This window comes from Otolemur garnettii, unplaced genomic scaffold (assembly GCF_000181295.1).
Source record: "Otolemur garnettii isolate 467f Iridium unplaced genomic scaffold, OtoGar3 scaffold00022, whole genome shotgun sequence".
In the NCBI taxonomy this organism is placed as follows: Eukaryota; Metazoa; Chordata; class Mammalia; order Primates; family Galagidae; genus Otolemur; species Otolemur garnettii.
In genome coordinates, this window is record NW_003852417.1 from 21657704 (window position 1) to 21675835 (window position 18132).

The 18132-nt window shown below is 50.0% G+C and overlaps 1 protein-coding gene across 1 annotated transcript in view; it reads right to left on the minus strand.

The window, feature by feature from the left end:
* The window catches only part of GALNT14 (polypeptide N-acetylgalactosaminyltransferase 14), a 202508-nt gene that overhangs the window by 55339 nt on the left and 129037 nt on the right, over positions 1-18132 (minus strand). Inside the window, exon 2 of the mRNA XM_023511823.1 lies at positions 14587-14756. Coding sequence (XP_023367591.1) covers positions 14587-14756 — 170 coding nt within the window. The remainder of the gene's footprint in view (positions 1-14586; positions 14757-18132) is intronic.

An 18132-nucleotide genomic window follows, 5' to 3' on the forward strand; every position in this document is an offset into this window, starting at 1 on the left:
AACATTTTACATCTCTTTCTATTGCATATCATTGTCCCAAGTTGTCACTGAACTTTAATTTGCGCATAATCCTGCTTAAAATTTCAACGTTGTGTTCAGGTGGCAAGTCTTCTGTATGGCTAAAATAAAATTAAAACATTATAGAGATCATTATTAGATATATAGCATTCTGTTCTGCAGGAAAAAAATATACTTTAAAAGTCCCATTATCTCCCATCACAATCAGTTCATAAAAGATAAGGTATTTGAGCATCAGAAAAGGCCACAATCTCAGGATAATTCATAGCCCTTTAAATTATAAACTTTGACTTTAAGAGAATCTCTCTCATTGCCTCTCCTCTCCACCATGGATCAGACCAGCACTAATTTAGCAAAGGCACGCGAAGGTGCTGTTCAGGTTCATTCCACTAAATTATGATGAGCTTTTGTCTGACATCCTATCGCCCACTCTGTTCTGGAACCAGCAAAGCCAGGGCTCCTGATGTTACAGGTTTTGCAGTTGCTGATCCCAATCCTATGTCCCTGGGTGCTTTTGCTGCCTGTGCCAACTCCTGCAGTCAGGCTCTGAAGGTCCACCTGACTTAGAGAATGCAGACTCCTCTGGCCACATTTAGAGACCTTTAGAAATGACGAGGGCTGCACTGTGTACCAGGGTCCTTTTCTCTTTCCAGACAACTAATTTTGGTCTCTTATGTCCACCAGCCCTTCCAAAGTAAGTGGATCACTGAGGTTTGTTGGAATTGTGGACTATGGGGGAAGTGGCAGGTCCTTCTCTCTAGGAAGACCAGTAGCAAGGCTGCAAAGAAATTTCTCTTAGGACACTGCTAGGACTTGTATCAGCTGGCTCCAGGCACCACCCAGACAGTAGCTGTGTGTGTGCCTGTGCATGTGTTGTGTGTGCATGCACACAAACCAAAAGATTAAAAAAAGTTCTCAAAAGGTGAATGCAGAGCCTAGCTGGGACCAGAAAGTGTGGAGGTGGACCAAGACTTATTTTTGAAATGTTTCCTTAAAAGCGTTCTTCAGTGTCTGGGAGTAAAGCTTTTTCATGTCTTATCTTATTTTAGCCCTGCTTGAATCACATTATACATCAGTGATAATATATAGTGCTTATTGAATCCTATGTCTTCCCAGAGCTTTACATAACATTCTAGGGTAGGAACCATGATTCCTCCTCTCTCACTGTGAAGGCACCAGCAGTGAGCAGTAGAGCCTGGGAGTAAACCCAACAGCTTGGCTCCCTGTCTGTGCTCCCCTAAGCTCCATCAGAAAGCCCTTTGCTGATCATCTGGACTCACTGTCTCTCAAACCATCATTCCATGTTGGCCCTTCTCTGTTTTCTGTCTTGAAGGCTGCATGCTGGAAGGTTCTACAAAGATGAAAAATCATCTTTGGGCTGTCCCTTACCTGCTAAAGAATGATGTGTCCTCCTTGATATCCCCTGACCTATTTCATGACATTTCTCAGACTTCCCAGCTCACAGGTCAGAGAAGAGCCATTCCCTCCCTTTACCTAAAGAGGGAAAAGCTTCCTTACACTGAAGCAGCAAGACCTACAGACTTTGATCAGTGACTCCAGGGCTGTGCCCTCCCCAGCACACAGGACCCAGGAATGGTCCATTTGAGGCCAAGTGTCTAATACCTCTTCTCCAGGGGGCTCACACCCTCATGCCAATCCAGAAGGTGGGGGTATAGGTAAGAAGCAAAGGCTGTCCACACCTTCCTGCAGTCAATCCATCCCTGAGTCAAGCTGCTTCCCTCACCTCCTGTCACTTGTGCTGCTACCCATCAAGCCTGACCTGTGCCTGTCTGCCATCTTGCAACAGCTTTTTGACTATTTTGCCAGCAGACCCTGCCTTCCTGCCCAGTCCTCCCACTTCTCCTCAGCAATCTGCCCTCCACACTGCTTCAACTGTGTGGCTCTCTCCCCCAGCCTGAGAAGTTACCCATAGTTATGCCATGGTTGGCATCCTCCCCCATGTGAGCCTCCAGCCTCAGGACCCCCCTTCCCTTGCAGGGGCCTTTGGCTCTGCTCAGCCAGCCCACTGCCCTCCTCAGCTGGGCCCTGACCTCCACATGCTCCATGGTCCCCCAGGAGGCAGCCACCTCCCTTCTCTGCCTGTGTAACCTGCAATTGCTGTGCAGTGTTTAGCTAAAGTCACTTCCTCCACTGCCTGCCCCATGGGCCACCTGTGTCACTCCTCTTCCCACACAGCCATGCCCCTGTCTTCCTAGGCAGGCCACTGCCTTCGTGTGGGCAGAGGGCATTTTGCTACCTCTTCCTATTCCTACAGACAAGTCACTCAACCTACTGCAAGCAGTTTCTTCATCTCTAAAACTGGAGCATAGCACAGCTGTGAGGTGTCACGAGAGAACATATATAAGGTGCCTACGACACGTCAAGGGAATGGTGTGATCAATAAGCGCTTGCCAATTATGGCACCGGATTTATGTGTGAACATGGAGAATTCTTTGTTGAGGGAAGATGGTTTTAAATTTCCCATGGATTGGTTTCCTCCCTCTGTTCTGAGGATTCATTCCTACTCCTGCACCTTCATTTCCAAACCCTGATGCTTTCAGCAGTTTGAGAATTGATCCAATGAGCAGCTCTTTGGGCCTCTGTTCACTTGGCTGATTGTGATGCCAGGCCCTGGGTGAGGCTTGGGAGAGGCAGGTATAGTCAACATCCTTGCCCCAGGCAGTTCAATTCAGAGCACTGGGTGTTGCTTGGAGGTGAGCTTGGTGGTAGGAGGAGCCATCAAACTCTGCCCCGGGGGTGAGATGTGGGGGACCCTCCACCCAGACTCCTGAGGGGCAAAAGAGCACCCCAAACAGAGAGGGCAGCACAGATGCAGAGGTGTGAGCCCCACAGCACAGTCATGCATAAGCCATGGCCTGGCAGGGGGCCTGTCTTCCGGGTGTGGCTGAGAGACAGGGTGAGAGTTTCAGATGAGGGGCCTGTGTGTGTACTCAGAAACCTCTCGAAGCAGGTGTAAGAGCAAGACCACAGCCAACAAGGGGGGGGGGCTCCTGGGCTGCCATAATCACCCAGGAGGGGAGGGGGCAGCTGTGGAGCAGGCAGCAAGCTCAGGGACCAAGAGACGTCTCAGATGAGGATGAGAGAGAAAGAGGACTCCATGGACGTGGGCTTGGGTGCAAGGGTGAGCAGTGGGACCTGGCTTGCAGTGAAGGAGGTGGTCTCTGTTGTCTCACAAGGTGGTACAGGCAGGCTCAGTGGTGGAGGTTTGGAGCAAAGGGTAAACAAAGTGTCTAGCATGAATCAAAAAGGAGAGATGGGGAGGGGTGGGGCAGTGTGAGAACAGATGCAAGGAGGCCTGCCCTGGTCACCTGCAGGGTTAGTGTGAGGGTCAGACAGGCCAGGAGATGGGGGCCTCAGGCATGCCAATGACAACCTCAGGGGCATTCACTGATGCTGCCTGGCGGGCCCAGGGGACCCCAGCAGAGCCCTTTATCCATCGATCCCCATACTCCCGGGTGGTTTCCAGCCAGGAATGGCTTCACGTGGCCCTCCTGGCTCTGTCCCACTGCCTGCCACACGCCCACAGCAACTCCGCACAGCTGTCGGCTCCTCTCCTGCGCTTTTCATCTCTGTCAAACGCATTTTGTATTCCCTGGCCCCCAGCCCTAAATCACTCTTTCTGCCGGCCTTGGCTTCTATCCCCAGTATCTTTCAAATACAGATTTCACCAGACCTGGCATCACGATTGCCTCATCGCTTATTTTTTTTCTCCAGCTTTTAGAGTAAGTTTGACATTCAGGCAAGTAGAACATTCAGCACCAGGAGCCAAGGCTGAGGCTGGGAGCTCTCTAAAGACCTTGCTGCCCACCTGTGCCACCTCGTTCTCAGCTCAGCCTTGACTCCCGTGAGCCACAGCACCCCCACTCAGGGGTGAGGGTGGGGTCCTGAGCCAGGACCTCTCCAAACTCATCCCCTTCACCACTGTCTCCCTGCTGTATCTGTCACCTCTCTGCCCTGCCTCCCAGACCTGCTTTGGCCTGCAGCCGAGAGCAGTGGAAAGTTCACGAGGCCTGATGGTAATGCCACACCCAAGGCTAGTACTAATTTGACCACTCATGGCCACAGCTAAGAAAGGGTCACTGAGTGCTTACTAGAGGAAAGCTCTAGCCATACTGAGGACTACACTCGGCATTTGGTAGGAACGACTTCACCTCGCCCTGAGGACCACTACTGTTCCCCTTATGCAGATGAAGAAACTGAGTCTTGAGGTGTTTGAGTAGCACGCTCAAAGACAAGCCAGTAAGTGGCAGAGGTGTTTTACCTCAAAGCCCAGAGGGCTAGGAGACCTGGCCCTGCCACCTGGTCAGCCAGTTACCTCTCCGGAGTCTCGGCTTCCTTCTATGTGGAACAGCAATGACCCTTCACCCAAAGGGCTACTGAGGAAGCGTCAGAAGGAGATGAGAACATAGTCTGTAAGGGCCAGTGTGAAACAAGGCATGACCGTCTTGCTCTGAGGGCTCCGCATGGCTTATCCTTCCGGCCAGGGCTGCCCTGGGGCACTAGGCCCAGAATCAAGTCATCCTACTGGCCCTGTTTCTCCTTCACAGCAGAGATGTGTTCAGTACACTGCAGGAGCCAATGGCTCTCTGAAGCACTAGGGGGCTTAAAGGGGTTCCAGCTCATTTTTCTAGACTGAAAAAATGTGAGCAGGTCACCACTGTTTGCAGTCACACTGTCATCCACGTGAAATGCCAACGCCCAGAGCAAACAGCTCGGTTGCCACTGTATCTAGCAGATCCAGGGCTCTTGGGTAAATGAAAAGACGTGTCAAACCAGCCTACAGGTGCATCTCAGGCTGGGAGGGTCTGCTGACCTACCCTGAGAGGGCAAGAGGGGGTCGGGGAGGCCCGTGAGGAACAGAGAAGGCAACACTAAAGAAGGATGGCTCTAAGGACAGCCCCCCTCCTGTTCTGGGGGGCCCTGGAGTCTTGTTAGGGAGGAGAGTGTGTGAGGGAAGGAGTAATCAGGGCCTCGGGGGAGGACACTGCTTCCGAACAGGAGGGCGTCATGTTTCTGGAAATAACCTCCAACCCATTCAGGTCCCGAGCCAGTTCCCACACATTCTTACCAGCAGAGGCATTTTCAAACCAGCAGACAGTTGGAAGTGACCTTAATAAGCGTCTCCAACTTACTTCTCTCGTCTTGCATGTGAAGAAACAGACACTCAGGGAGTGGAAGGCACTGTCAGGCAGTATCTTAGAAAGGACCTGCATGCTCTCATGCTCAACCCATTTATTTTTTCCTCCTTACGTTATCATACTGCCTAAAAATATATGCCAAAAACCAACCAGAAGAGAGGCAGATTATGAGGAGTGACTGAGAGCTGGGTCTGCGCTTGATTCTGGGGCAAAGGGCAGGCACAGAAGGGGCAAAACACTTGAGCAGGCATCCACACGGCCGAGAAACTCAGGAAAGGGTGTGCAGCCTCACTGATCTGCAGGGAGACGCAAATTTAAAACACAATAAGATGTCACTACTTGGTCTCAAGAGAGGATAGAATGGAAAAGACACACAATAGCAGGTGACTGACCGCAAAAACGTTGAGCAACTAGAACTCGGCTATACCCACCTCAATGAACATGTGACAGCTGGAAAAACCCGTCAGAAACGGACATGCACCTTCACCAAAAGACGAGTGTAAGACTCATCACAGAAGCTCTATTCATCAGAAGCCCAAATAAGCATTAGCAGTAGATATATAAATTATGATTTACTCTTATAAGGGAATACCATATAGCAATGAATATAAACAGACTGTGTCTTGTAAGATGTGCCTGGATTTCACATGCATCATTTTGAGGGAAGCCAGACACACAAGCGTGAATACTGTGTAATTCCATTTATATAAAGTTCAAAAACAGGCAATGTTAGTCTACGGCATCTGAGGACGGGATAGCCACAGGGGATTCCGACTGGGCAGGGGCACAGGGTGGCTTCTGGCAAACGGATAACCTTTTTCTTGATGCACATCTTAATGTGGAAACACGAGTGTGTTCTCTTTGTGAAATTTCTTCCAGGTGCACCTGTAGGAGGTGTGCACTCTTCTGCATCATGTTGTATTTCAGTAAAAGTTTACTTAAGAAAAGATGAAGCGAGATCCTGGCCTGGGGGCAGATTTGGGTCTTGCAGGAAGATTTCAAAGGCCACTAAACTGGAAGAATTCAATACAGCCCATAGAATAGGCAAGAGCTGCAGCTGAACCCGGCAACGCTGTCTTCTCCAGCCCTCGGGACTCACCACAGCACTGATGAGAACATCTCCAGGATGTGGAGTGCAAATCTGGGGACCCCTCCTCAACCTTCTTCCCAGATAATTCAGAAGAGGGAAACCCGATGCCACATTGCTATGCCTGTTACTGAAATCTTGCTCTCAAGGCTGGCCTCAGGGGCACGCCTCCTCTGGGAAGTAAGCTCTGTGTGCGGATGGACTTGTGGCCTGGGGTGGGCAGTGAGCTTGTTGCCACTTGTCCACCTAGGGCAGTGGTTCTCAACTTTCCTAATGCCGTGACCCTTTAATACAGCTCCTCATGTTGCGGTGACCCCAACCATAAAATTATTTTCATCGCTACTTCATAACTGTAATTTTGCTACTGTCATGAATTGTAATGTAAATGCCTAATATGCAGGAGACCCCCAAAGGGGTCGTGACCCACAGGTTGAGAACTGCTGACCTAGGGAGTCACTGGGAGAATCTAAGTTCCATGGGGACAAACTTGCAGTCTGCTTTTTTACTGGTAATACCCCCAGACAGCCTTGGACTCAACAATTTGCAGAATGAGTTCCTTGTGACAGATGATTAATCCAAATCAGTTTCCCATCCTGGGCACTGACCTTCCTTCTACACATCTCTCAGCACCTCTTCCCACTGCCTCGTCCCCCAGGCAATGTGAAATAAGGGAGGCAAACCCAGGAAGGGAGCGGGAAATAGGCCCCCAGAACAAAGGCCACTGTGAACCTTTCAAAGGCTCTGCTGGGGTGACCGGCCCATTAGGATTTAGCCCAGAGGACAGAGCACCAGAAGACACTAATTATTGCATTAGGGTGACTGAAATATGTTATTGTGGTGCCTCTAGGCAAAGATAAAATATAATTCTCAAACTGTCTTAACTGGGAAACCCAGAATCTTCATGCATCACCTCTTCTTGCCCCAAATCACAAGCCAAACACACACACACACACACACACACACACACACGCACGCTCTCACTCACACAGGGAACTTGAACATAATAATGGTTTTATGTTTGTGACAGAAAAAAATAAAGTATATGGACCCAGCATCTGAAATTTTAATTTTGAGCTTCAGCAAGCATGGACTAGCTGTGTGACCTCGGACAAGTCCCCTAACCTCTCTGATCTTGAATGGGGTTAACCAGCTAGTGTTGCTGCTCTGCTCAAGTCTCTGCAGCCTCACACTGGTGCTCAGTTAGAAACCCAGCAGTGAGTTTGGGGATGAAGAACTGCTCCCAGGACACCTGCGGAATGGGGACCCATTCCTAACAGAACAAGGCACAGGCTCAATAAACGCATTGAGTGAATGAGCAAGTGTGTGAGTCAGTGAAATGTACAATGCAAGGTCAAATTTGGCAAAAATTCACTAGGAAACAAGGTATGAGACAACAAATTAGCTAAGGCAGTCTGCCTGGAGAATTCCCATCCACAAAGGCTGTTGTCCAGTCATCTTTTGAAGGCTGAGGAGTTGCCCCTTTGAGAAATCTCCCTGAAACTCAAAGAACAGCAGAAAAGGGCTGCCAGTTCTGCATCCAAAGAATCACGGGGCTAGGAAGGGGCAGGAATCTTGACCTGGAGGCACCTGCTGTCCTGGTTCTGGTGGCTTTTTTCTCCTCTCACCCTGACAAGAACACATCCTGATACCCTGCAGGTGGCACCACAAACAGCTGCCCAGAGCCAGTAGCACAATTCTGCTGCAGAGCCACTTCTGTGACGTTCTGCAATCCCTCTGGTCATTCCCTGAAACTCTGAAGTTCAGAGTGAAGCATACTCAGAACCACTGTCAACAGACTTATATCCAGTACTGAAAAATGGTGCACAGGAGGGTCCCGAATATCGCAGATGGGGATAACTTGTTTGCAAAAGCTAAGTGTCTGTGATGGGTTTCCCCCTCCCACCCCTGGCCTTGATGTGGAATCACTAACACTGTGCTGAGCTAGTGCAATAGCCTTGACTCAGAGGAAATATTGAACATTTTTTATGCTTAGCCATTCCAGCTGTAAAGATTTTTATCCCATTACTGCTAAGTGACGAGTACAAGGAGAGAAATGATGATGATCTCCGGCAGCCACTCCAACCGAGTAAATACAGGAGGAAGGAGTTCGACCAGAGGCTGGCCCACTGCCCCGTCATTTCCCAGGAGGAAAAGGAGCAGAGGAAAAATGTCTCCCTGGTGAGATGCATCAAAGTGTGGAATTTTCCCTCCAGGCAAATGATGGGCATCCCACTGTCTGTACCATTTAGTGTACTGGACAAAGGCTGGGAGAGTCTGCCCACGGAACAGTCAGATGCAGCTGGGCCAGTGAAGGTGACCCAGCGAGGCTTCCCTAGCTCTAACCCCTCCCAGCCCACGCCATGGCCCACGGGCTCAGTCCACTCTGCCACCTGCTCTCTGAAATCAACACAATCCCATAATAGGCGCTGCCAAACAACAGCAAAAATATACATTTGATTCATCAAAATATTTTCCCCTTCCTCAAGGGGCCTGTCTCTATTTGATGGTTGCTGCCTGCCAGGAGTTTCGTGTACCACTTAGATAATGCCAAATCTAGCTGTTGTCACTAGAATGTGGTGATAGGGTAGGGAGTGGGGCCACTGGAAAATAAGGACCATGTGTAGACCTAGCTAGTGCTTTATATATTTAAACAGCAGGACTCCTCTGGGAAATCTTCTCCAACTCACCCCAGCTAGAAGTCATCTCCTACTTATGTTGAAGTCATTATTGGGGCACATCACCTACCTCCTACCTCTGATACACATGGCCACATCTCATTCATCCTTGTACCTTCATAGGACCTAGAAATGAGGCCTGTCATTGAGTTAACACAATTGTCAGCTTAAGAGGGCAGAATTAGGTTGCCCCAAGGCAAGCCCAGTGTTTTGTTCAACAGAGGTGGGCTGGTGGCACCTGGTATAGATGTGTGTATACCTGGGATGAGACCCCATGAAGGAGCATGCTCATCCACCATTTGTGTGGTGACACACAGACACCAACACTTGGATGTTATCTAACCCTACACCCTTATTTCACAGAGAAAACGAAGCTAAGAGAGGAGCGGGGATGTGCTGAAGGGCTGCTGTGCTCCTCATCTCCACTCCTCTCACGTGGCCTGACACCAGTGACAAGGGGACCAAGTCACAGCAGAGACACACGTGTCTGCAGGCGGCCGACAGCAGGCTTTCATCTTGAGTGTGAAAAATCACATCAGATGCACATGAGGGTGGGGTGGGCCCGAGCGTGACTGTGTGTGGGATCCCTCCGAAGCTGTAGAACTTACTTTCGGAACCACACTAGGTGTGGAATTACTCACTGCCCACCCCGTGCCCTGTAAAGCCTGGGAAAGGGGAGCTCAAAGCTGTGTCCCTTTTAGCTTCTTCCATCCCTCACCTCTGTAACCCCGCACTCCAGACAGGACTGGCAGATTGGACTGCCTTCCACAAATACCTTGGACTCCACAGGGTGAAGCACCAAGAGAAAAATGGCCGCTCTCCGGGCTTCCTTTACCACGTGATGCCCGGCCTTGGCCTTGCCAGTGTACCCGGAACTCCATCAGCACAGTGGCCTGCTGGGCGAAAGCCTGCTGTCGGCTGGGCGAAGACCTCTGCAGCCTCCTCCTTCCTTCCCTGCCCGTGGCATCTTCAGATTACTGGGCAATTCACCCCAGCACCCACCCTCCTGGCAGCACTTGCTCTAATGCTCAGCTAATAGTTCCCTGTTTCAGGCGCTGTCCTAACGCATCCTATAAATCAGAATCCAATTACTGTGGTAAGAAAATTGGAAGCAAATTTAATAAGCTCAGACCCCTCCCACACGGCGTGTCTTCAGTCTTCCTTCTCAGTAATGAGACCTCTTCAAGGGAAAAAGCCTTTTTCCTTTAACTCTGCGTCTGCTCTCCCGATTGCCCATAGGAGGCCTCTGGGGATGGGAGGACAACAAGAAGGGGACAGGTGGAGAGAGTGGTCAATTGCCTTTTTTATCCTCCCTTTTATTTGTTCAATAAACATTTACTGAATTCCTATAGAGGCCAGACATTGTAGTAGATGTTCACGCTACTCTCCTAGAGGGCAACTGATGCTGTGACCCTAGGGCCTTAGCTGCAAGACCTGCTGGGAATACAAAGGCAGCCCAGACAGTGGGAGCAAAGTCTGTGTCCACAGGGTTGGGTCCCACAAAGGATCTGGGAGTCCAGTGTAGGCCAATGGCCACAGAGTCAGGAGTGTCCTACAGTAGAGGCTTCCTGATCGAGGTGATGCCAACTCCTGGAGGATAGCAGGGCATGGATGCTGGGGATGAAGGAACTGGGAGGAGAGGGAGGAACGAGAAGGGACAAGAGAGGCCAAGGTCTCTGCCGGGTCTGAGTCAGAAGTTGTGTCACCTGGACAGAGGAAGAGGGGTTTAGCATGTGGGCAGTTAGGTGGCCTTATTCCAAGGCCTCTGCACTCCACTTAAACCCTAAGCCTTTTAGCTGGGCCAACACCCCTGGGAAGTTCTTCTGGTCCATAAAAACAAGCCACATGAGAAAGCTGATGCTTTGTGGTTTCCAAGCCTGAGCAGGCCATGTCACAGATTTCTAGGCTCCATCCTTAGAGTTTCTCATCCAATATTTCTGGGTGAGGCCCAAGAATTTCAATTTCTGACAAGTTCTCAAGTGATGCTGCCGCTGCTGGTCTGCCGGCTTAAGGAACCAGACTTTGAAAAAAGGCTGTTCTAAGCCCTTGCTGTTCAATGTGCGATCTGTGGACCAGTGGGCGTTGGCATCACCCAGGAACTTGTTGGAAATGCAGACTGTTGGGCCCCACCCCAGACATACTGAGTCAGAATTTAACAAGATCCTTGAGTGATCTGTTTGTCTATTTAAGTTTGAGAGCACTTGCCTAGAGCAATGGTTCTCCAAGCTGGGTGCTCACTAGAATCACTGGAGAGCTTAGAATCTTTCAGCTGGTTGGAGTCTGAGTCTCAGCATTTTTTCAAAATTCGCAAGTGATTCTTGTAAGAAGCCTGGACTGAGAACTGCTAAGGCTGAGCCTCATAGCCAGCATCCCACAGCCCCAGGGGTACGACACCACTCACTAGGATTTCTCTGGCATTGAACCTGACCTTGAAACCTACTTCTGCTCTCTCCCCTACCCACAATGCCTGACAATATAAGTGATCTTCATAATGCCTGTTCCTTGTACTTGGGATACAGCTGCTTTCTCACTCTGGGGTTTGGTGGTGTCTCTTCCCTGAGCACCTTTACCTATTTAGCCGAGACCTCCCTGTCTAATATATGCCCTGCCATCAGCCTGCCCACATTCCCTGTGATAGCAGCAACATCTGAAATTTTTAAACTATTTGCTATGGAGTAGATAAATACTTTACATTTTGATCCTTATAAAAACAGAATTAGGTAGGATCAGTATTGCTATTTTTTATCATTGTTTTCAAAAGAGACAACAGGCACCAAGAAGCAAGGCACCTACTGAGTTCACTCAGCTAGTCCACAGCAGACAGGATGGATTAGAGACAGGGCAGTCTGATCCCACAGACCATGACCTGAACCCTTGGCCTGTGCTACCTTCTGCCTCCCTGTGCTTTACAGACAAGGCCTGAACACATCCTGTGGCTTGCGACAGAGTTGACAATGCATATTCTTGTTTCATTTCTGAGAATTTAGGTAAAAAGGAGGGCAGTGATCCTCACTGAGTTTTTGCTCCCCAGGGGACATACGGCAATGTTAGGAGACATTTTTGGTTGTCATACTTTGGCAGGGGTGCTACTGGCATCGAATGGGTAGGAGCAGGGATGCTGCTAGACATCCCATGGTGCATGAGACATCCCTGCACCAGTGTCATCCAGCCAAAGAGGTCGTGGAGCTGAAGAATCCCCAGTCCATAAGATGCAGGTCACTGCAGCCGTAACTGGTTCAGCAGAGGCCAAAGTGAGCCCCAGGGCTCTGTCAGCCTGGCCAGGCAAGCCCCAGGCATTGCATCAGGATGAAGTCTAGATGCAGCAAGAAGACCAGGATTGTGAAAGAACTAAAGACCTAGCTGGTGAGCCCAACCTCACAATTAGGGTTTCCCTGGGAATCAAGGGCTGGGAGTGGGGCACCCTACAGACAGATGTCTCCACCCAGCAGGGCCCATGTGAGGGAAGAACACAGGGCTTTGCTGGCAGTCTGGAGTATGAGGTTGGCACTCTGCCAAAGTCACTGTGGCGACAGCCGATCAACTGGTGGCCGTCATCAGGCTAGCCCACGTAGGTATACAAGACCCCCAAGTCAGCTACTGGTCCCAGGTGCTGCCTGGCCTCATTCTCAACACCCCCCCCCACCCTCCCACCTTTCCTCTTCCCGAACATTCAGAAGTCCCTTAAGCCTGAAATTCTCTGAGTAACACAATCCCATTTCTCACAGGGCTCAGTTGGTGCCCTGAGGCAGACATATGGCTGATACACATTCCCTTTTTGTCTTCCCAAAGGGTGTCTAAATCCTCTCTTCTCTTCTTGCTGCAAACCCAACAGATCTCACTTTCTTTACAGATGAAATGCCTGGGTTAGGAACAAAGCCCGGAACTGGACCTCGTGGGCTGGGCTCCTTGGGAACGGGCTCAGTCTCCATCCACTACCAGCACATATGCCCCACCCTTGTAAAACCCTCCTTTGTGCCTCTAGATCGATAGTAGAAAAGGGCAAGTACAAAAACTGGTCCTGCTCAGGGCATCCCCAGGTGCCCGCCTGCCCAGAGAATTCCTTGGTGCCTCCTTTCTGCAGGTGAGGGCAGCCACAAGTTTCTCTTAAAGGCTCTTACCCAGATGCAGCCACTTTTCCAGCTAGGAGGTGTCTCCCTGCCCCTCTGGAGGGCCTCAGCATCTGGACTCAGATCAAGGGAGGGACCACTCACCCGAGACCCAGGGGGCTTCTCAGACTCCTATCTCATCCCTTTCTCCCTCTCATTTCTACTCAGGGAAATACAAGAAGCTAATATTTAAATAAAATTCTCTCAGACACCAAGGATCAGGATAAGTGCTGGGGAATTTAAATAGGAATAATATAGGACTCTAACACTGAGAAGCTTTCAAGCCAGCAGACGGGAGTAGGTACAGCCCAGCCCTGGGACTCTAGCTGAAGGGGACTACCTGGCACTGTGGCTAACAGGGAGTGTTGTGGGAGTTTATTCTGGAGGCTGTCAGAGTTAGGGGAGGCCATAATATCACCCAGTTTATCCCCCTCGCTGTACTCACAGGGAAACCAAGACACCAGCTTCTTTTAGTAATAATAGTGATTAATGCTCAAGCTCCCCCATGGGAAACAGGCTGTGTTAGACAAGTTTCTGAGTTGTGCATCCTAGATGAGAAAACTGAGCCCACTAGCCTTCACATAGTCCAACTGAAGAACCACCAGTGTCATCAGCCTCATAGGCCATGAAAATTCTCACCCCGCCTGTCCATCATGAGGGGACCATGGACCCAAAGGATCACAGCAAGCTTCTCAATGTAACATCATCTTCAAATCCTCCCCCCGGCATGCCAGCCTGCTATCTGGGGCCAGTTACAAGTTAATTTCCTGCAGCAGATAGGAAACACCAAGTAGGTTTTTGGCACCTCTGGGCCCCCAAGCTGAGTTTGAGACTGATCTGCTCACCAGCCCTCCCCCCCAGAAACCATGACTCTTGAAATGGAAGGTCAAGAGGCCAAGTGTCTTCACAAAGCCTCTTTTTGCAGAGACATAAAGCTTTATACATAGGATCAAGACTGATCTCTGTAAGCCACTGGAGGTGTGGCCCGATCAAGGAACAGCTGGCAGAACTGAGGCTGAGTGAGTGTGCCCCTCTGAAGGCAGACAGCAGAACCAAGGCAGCCCCCTCAGCTTTCTCTACTCATATGGCAAAATGTGCAGGGGCTGGCACAGGAAGGGTCTCTCCCAGGGACAGAAGAGACCACCCACCTGACTTCCCAGGGTCCACCCATCCTGCCTTCCCCCAGGTGTGGGACACATCCAGGCATAAACAAGCTTTGGCTATAGCGTTTTTAGTGTTCCAGGAGCTTCTGGCAAGTGCCACCTGTGGTAACCCCCAGTGAGGAGGCAAGTACAGGTGACGGGACCACCCATCCTCTCCCACCCCCCAGTGGAAAGTGAGGAGCTTTGGCCTGGCTCTTGAGACTAAGCAGGAAGCAGCATTGACAGGGTGACTGTTTTCCATATCTCACGGGTAACAGATGGTTTGCCCACCCCCAGTTCTCAGTACTGGGTCCTGGTAGACCACCAAATCAAGCCTGCTGCTGACCTCTGAAGGCTGCAGGGAGGGGTGTGAGATGCAGTGGGGGGAGGAGGAAATACCTTGAATGGCGAGTGTCAGGGACAGCCCGGTTGCTGGGGGTCCGCTCACTCTCCCGCTGGTTGAACGCATACAGCTTGTAGGGGTCCTCACCAACGCGCCACTTTCTGGCATTCAGATATCGTCGCTCATCAAATTGGTCCCACAGGTCATCCCAGTCAGCATCGGAAGGCTGCGAGACAGGGATGGGAAGTCCATGAGAAAGGCTTGCACTGCGCTGGCCCTATCAGCCTCTCAGTCCCCCATCCCAGAGACCAGGCTTGTTGTGGCATGGCATGGCTCAAAGATGGGGACAGAGTCAGCACATTAGCAAAGCCCCTTCAACAGCACCAGACAGAGTGGCAGGAACGGCTGCTCCACCTTAGGGAGCCCATGGAGATGGATAAAGCACATTCTACAGAGGGAAAGCGCTTCCAGAGGTAAGTACCTTGTCCAAGATCCCAAAATTTGGAAGCAGCAGGACTAGGATTTGAATTCCAGTTTCCCGAGCCCAGAGGACCTCTCTACAGGGCAATCTGAGAACAGCTGGCCTAAAAGTGCTGGCCCAGAAGTTGGCACAGAGTAGGTGCACAGGTGTCATTCTCTCCCGCTTCCCTAAAGGAAAGGCAGGAACAGGAAAGAGATGGTCCATCTAGCAGGGTGTGCTACCCCCTAGATATCCTGAGTGTTCCCTTCCCCCTGCTAACCTGGGAATCTGATTATTTTTAGAAGCATCAGTGGAGGAGAGAGTAATAACCCTCACTATACACGGACGCAGCACTTCAGAATGTGCAAGGTGCTTTCTGTATTCATGATCTCATTCAACCTCACCAAACCCTCTGAGATGCGTAGGAAGGATGCGGTCTAGAGAGATTAGGAGGTGGCACAGGTGGAACATGGCAGAGCACAAAGCAGAGCTCTGTCTCCTGGGCCCTCCAGCAGAGGAAGTGATGGGATGCCTCCCAGACAGAGTCCAGGCTGTCAGGTCTGGGTCCAGGTCCACCTCACCCACATCAGCTCCATAGCCAACAGACTGTCCACACAGCCAGCAGGAGGTGTGGGCTTCAAGGCCTTGGCAAGATCAATGCTTATATTTGGAGACCACCTCTCAATCCATGTTACATGTTTCTGATACACTTCAACCCTAGGGAAGAGCCAGCTGATACCCAAAAGAGCTCACACCGTTCAGACTCATCTGAATCATAAGATGCTTTGTCTCTAGGAAAAACTCGCTGATCCATTTCTGACCTGGAACCTTGTGGCTGGGGCTGCCAACATCCCTTACAATGAGATGTTACTGACCCCAGTGGTCATGCAAGTGTCTCAAGCTGCCTGGGTACCAAGGGAGCTGAGCTGAGAGCTGCCCATCCCACCACTGAGCAGAAGGCACTTCTTGCACTAGGGGAAGCTGACCGGGATGGCCAGGGGAGGCTGAGCAGACAGCAGTGCAGACACTTGGCCCACACGGCGGGTGGGAGGGGTTCGCCCATCTGCACGTTCATCTCAGGCACTGCCATGAGCTTATCCAGTAATTGATCTTTCTTCCTCTTTGTTATCTCCTTTTGAAACAGCATTCTCCTGCTAATAGCACAAAATGAAGCTTTGGAGACCAGAGATTTTTATCCAATAATTGATTTTATTAATGCTCTGTGATACTGCTGCTATAGAACATGCTAGGGGGAATTTGAGTGAGGGTGTGAAACCCCCAGCTTGTGCTATACAATGTCACATGCTGATAGCTGTCACCTCTGCTTGGAACATCACCCCACAGCAACCTTGAAATCTCATCTTCTTAGGAAGGGCCACGAGCTGTCTCCCACTGGCTTGTTTCCAACTTAATTCATTGCAGTTCTCTCAATACCTTGTCAGCCTTCCAGTGCCCTAAGCTAGGGAGGAGAGAAGTGGAGATGGAAGGGCCCCGCCCTTGAGCTGTGATGTTGCAGAGAGACGTGTGCGGACATACCTGTAACACACCACAAGGTGAGTTCAATTACATAAGCTCAATGACAGTGCTGTGGAAGCACAGAGCAGTGACGGGAGCAGACGACAGCCTCTTGGATGTCCTCTGCTCCCAAATCTTAAATATGATGTCAAGTAAGTTAGATCCTGAAAGATGAGCAGGGATCTTATTTTGCATAAAGGAAGAGAGAGAGGGGAAATAAGTGTGTAGTGAAAAGCCAGATAGAAGGCAGGATATTAGTCAGAGTTCTCTAGAGAAACAGAACCCATATAATGTGTGTATACGTGTGTGTGTGTGTATGTACAATCAAGTGCTACATAACAACGTTTTCATCAACAATGCATTGAATATGAAACTGATCCCATAAGATTAAACACTGTATTTTTACTATAGCCTTTTTATGTTCAGATATGTTTAGATGCATAAATACTTGCCATCGTCAACTGCCTGCAATATTCAGCTCAGTAACCTGCTGTACATGTGTGCAGCCTAGGAGTAATAGGCCATACCATATGGCCTGGGTGTGTGGTTGGCAATGCCTTCTAGGCTTGTGTAAGTGCACTCACTCTATGATGTTCCCACAAGGACAAAACTGCCTAACTTTTCTGTATACACTTTTATATGTATAGTTTATAAAAGTTTATATGGAAAGAGATTTATCCTAAGGAACTGGCTCACATGATTATGGGAGCTTCCAAGTCCCAAGATCTGTGGGGTCCTAATGGAGACCCAGCAAGGGTAATGCTTCTGTTTGAGTCTGAAGGCAGGAGAAAAGCAGTGTTCCCGCTCAAAGGCAGTCAGGCAGGAGGAGTTCCTGCTTAGCTTTCTTGTTCTATTCAGGCCACCTTCAGTGAATTGGATGGGGTGCATCACAACGGGGGACACAATCTGCTTTACTCAGCCTGCTAATTCAAATGTTAATCTCATCCAGAAGCATCTTCACAGGCAAAACCAAAATAACATTTGACCAAATATCTGGGCACCCTGTGGACCAGTCAAGTCGACATATCAAATTAAATAGGCAAGAAGGTGCAGAGGAAGATCCAGAGAAAGAAGGTCTGTGCAGGGCGGAATAGCTAGCTCAGGAATGTGAGGCTGGACTAAGAACTGCAAAGAGGGCACAGGTACAAGAAAACTCCAGAATGCAGCTGAGTCTGTATGAAGAAGATAATGGGAAAACATCTGATCACACATGTAGGACAGAGTGAAGGAAAAGCAGCTAGTACAAGGAGGCCTGTTGGGAAGTGACCACAGTAATCTAACCTAGTGGGGAGGGACTCCTGAATTGGGAACCTGCTGGGTGACAAGTAGAGGGGCAGGCATCCATGATAACACATGGAGGGGCTTGGAGAGTGGATGTCATCAACCTCGTGGCCTCAACCCCATACTCTATTCATGCCAAATAGAGGCTCAGGGCCAAGAGGGCACAAAGTTTGTGGTTTCTCAGCCTGCCTATCTATTACCATCCAACAGGGCATCTGGGCACCCCTAGCATCCCTGGCAGGCACTGCCTTCTTGGAGCACTAAGAACTCTACTGTGATAACCCACCTGGAATTTGGACCCCAGAGAGCCAAAGCAGCAGCCTGGCTGGCAAGAGAAATAGTATGA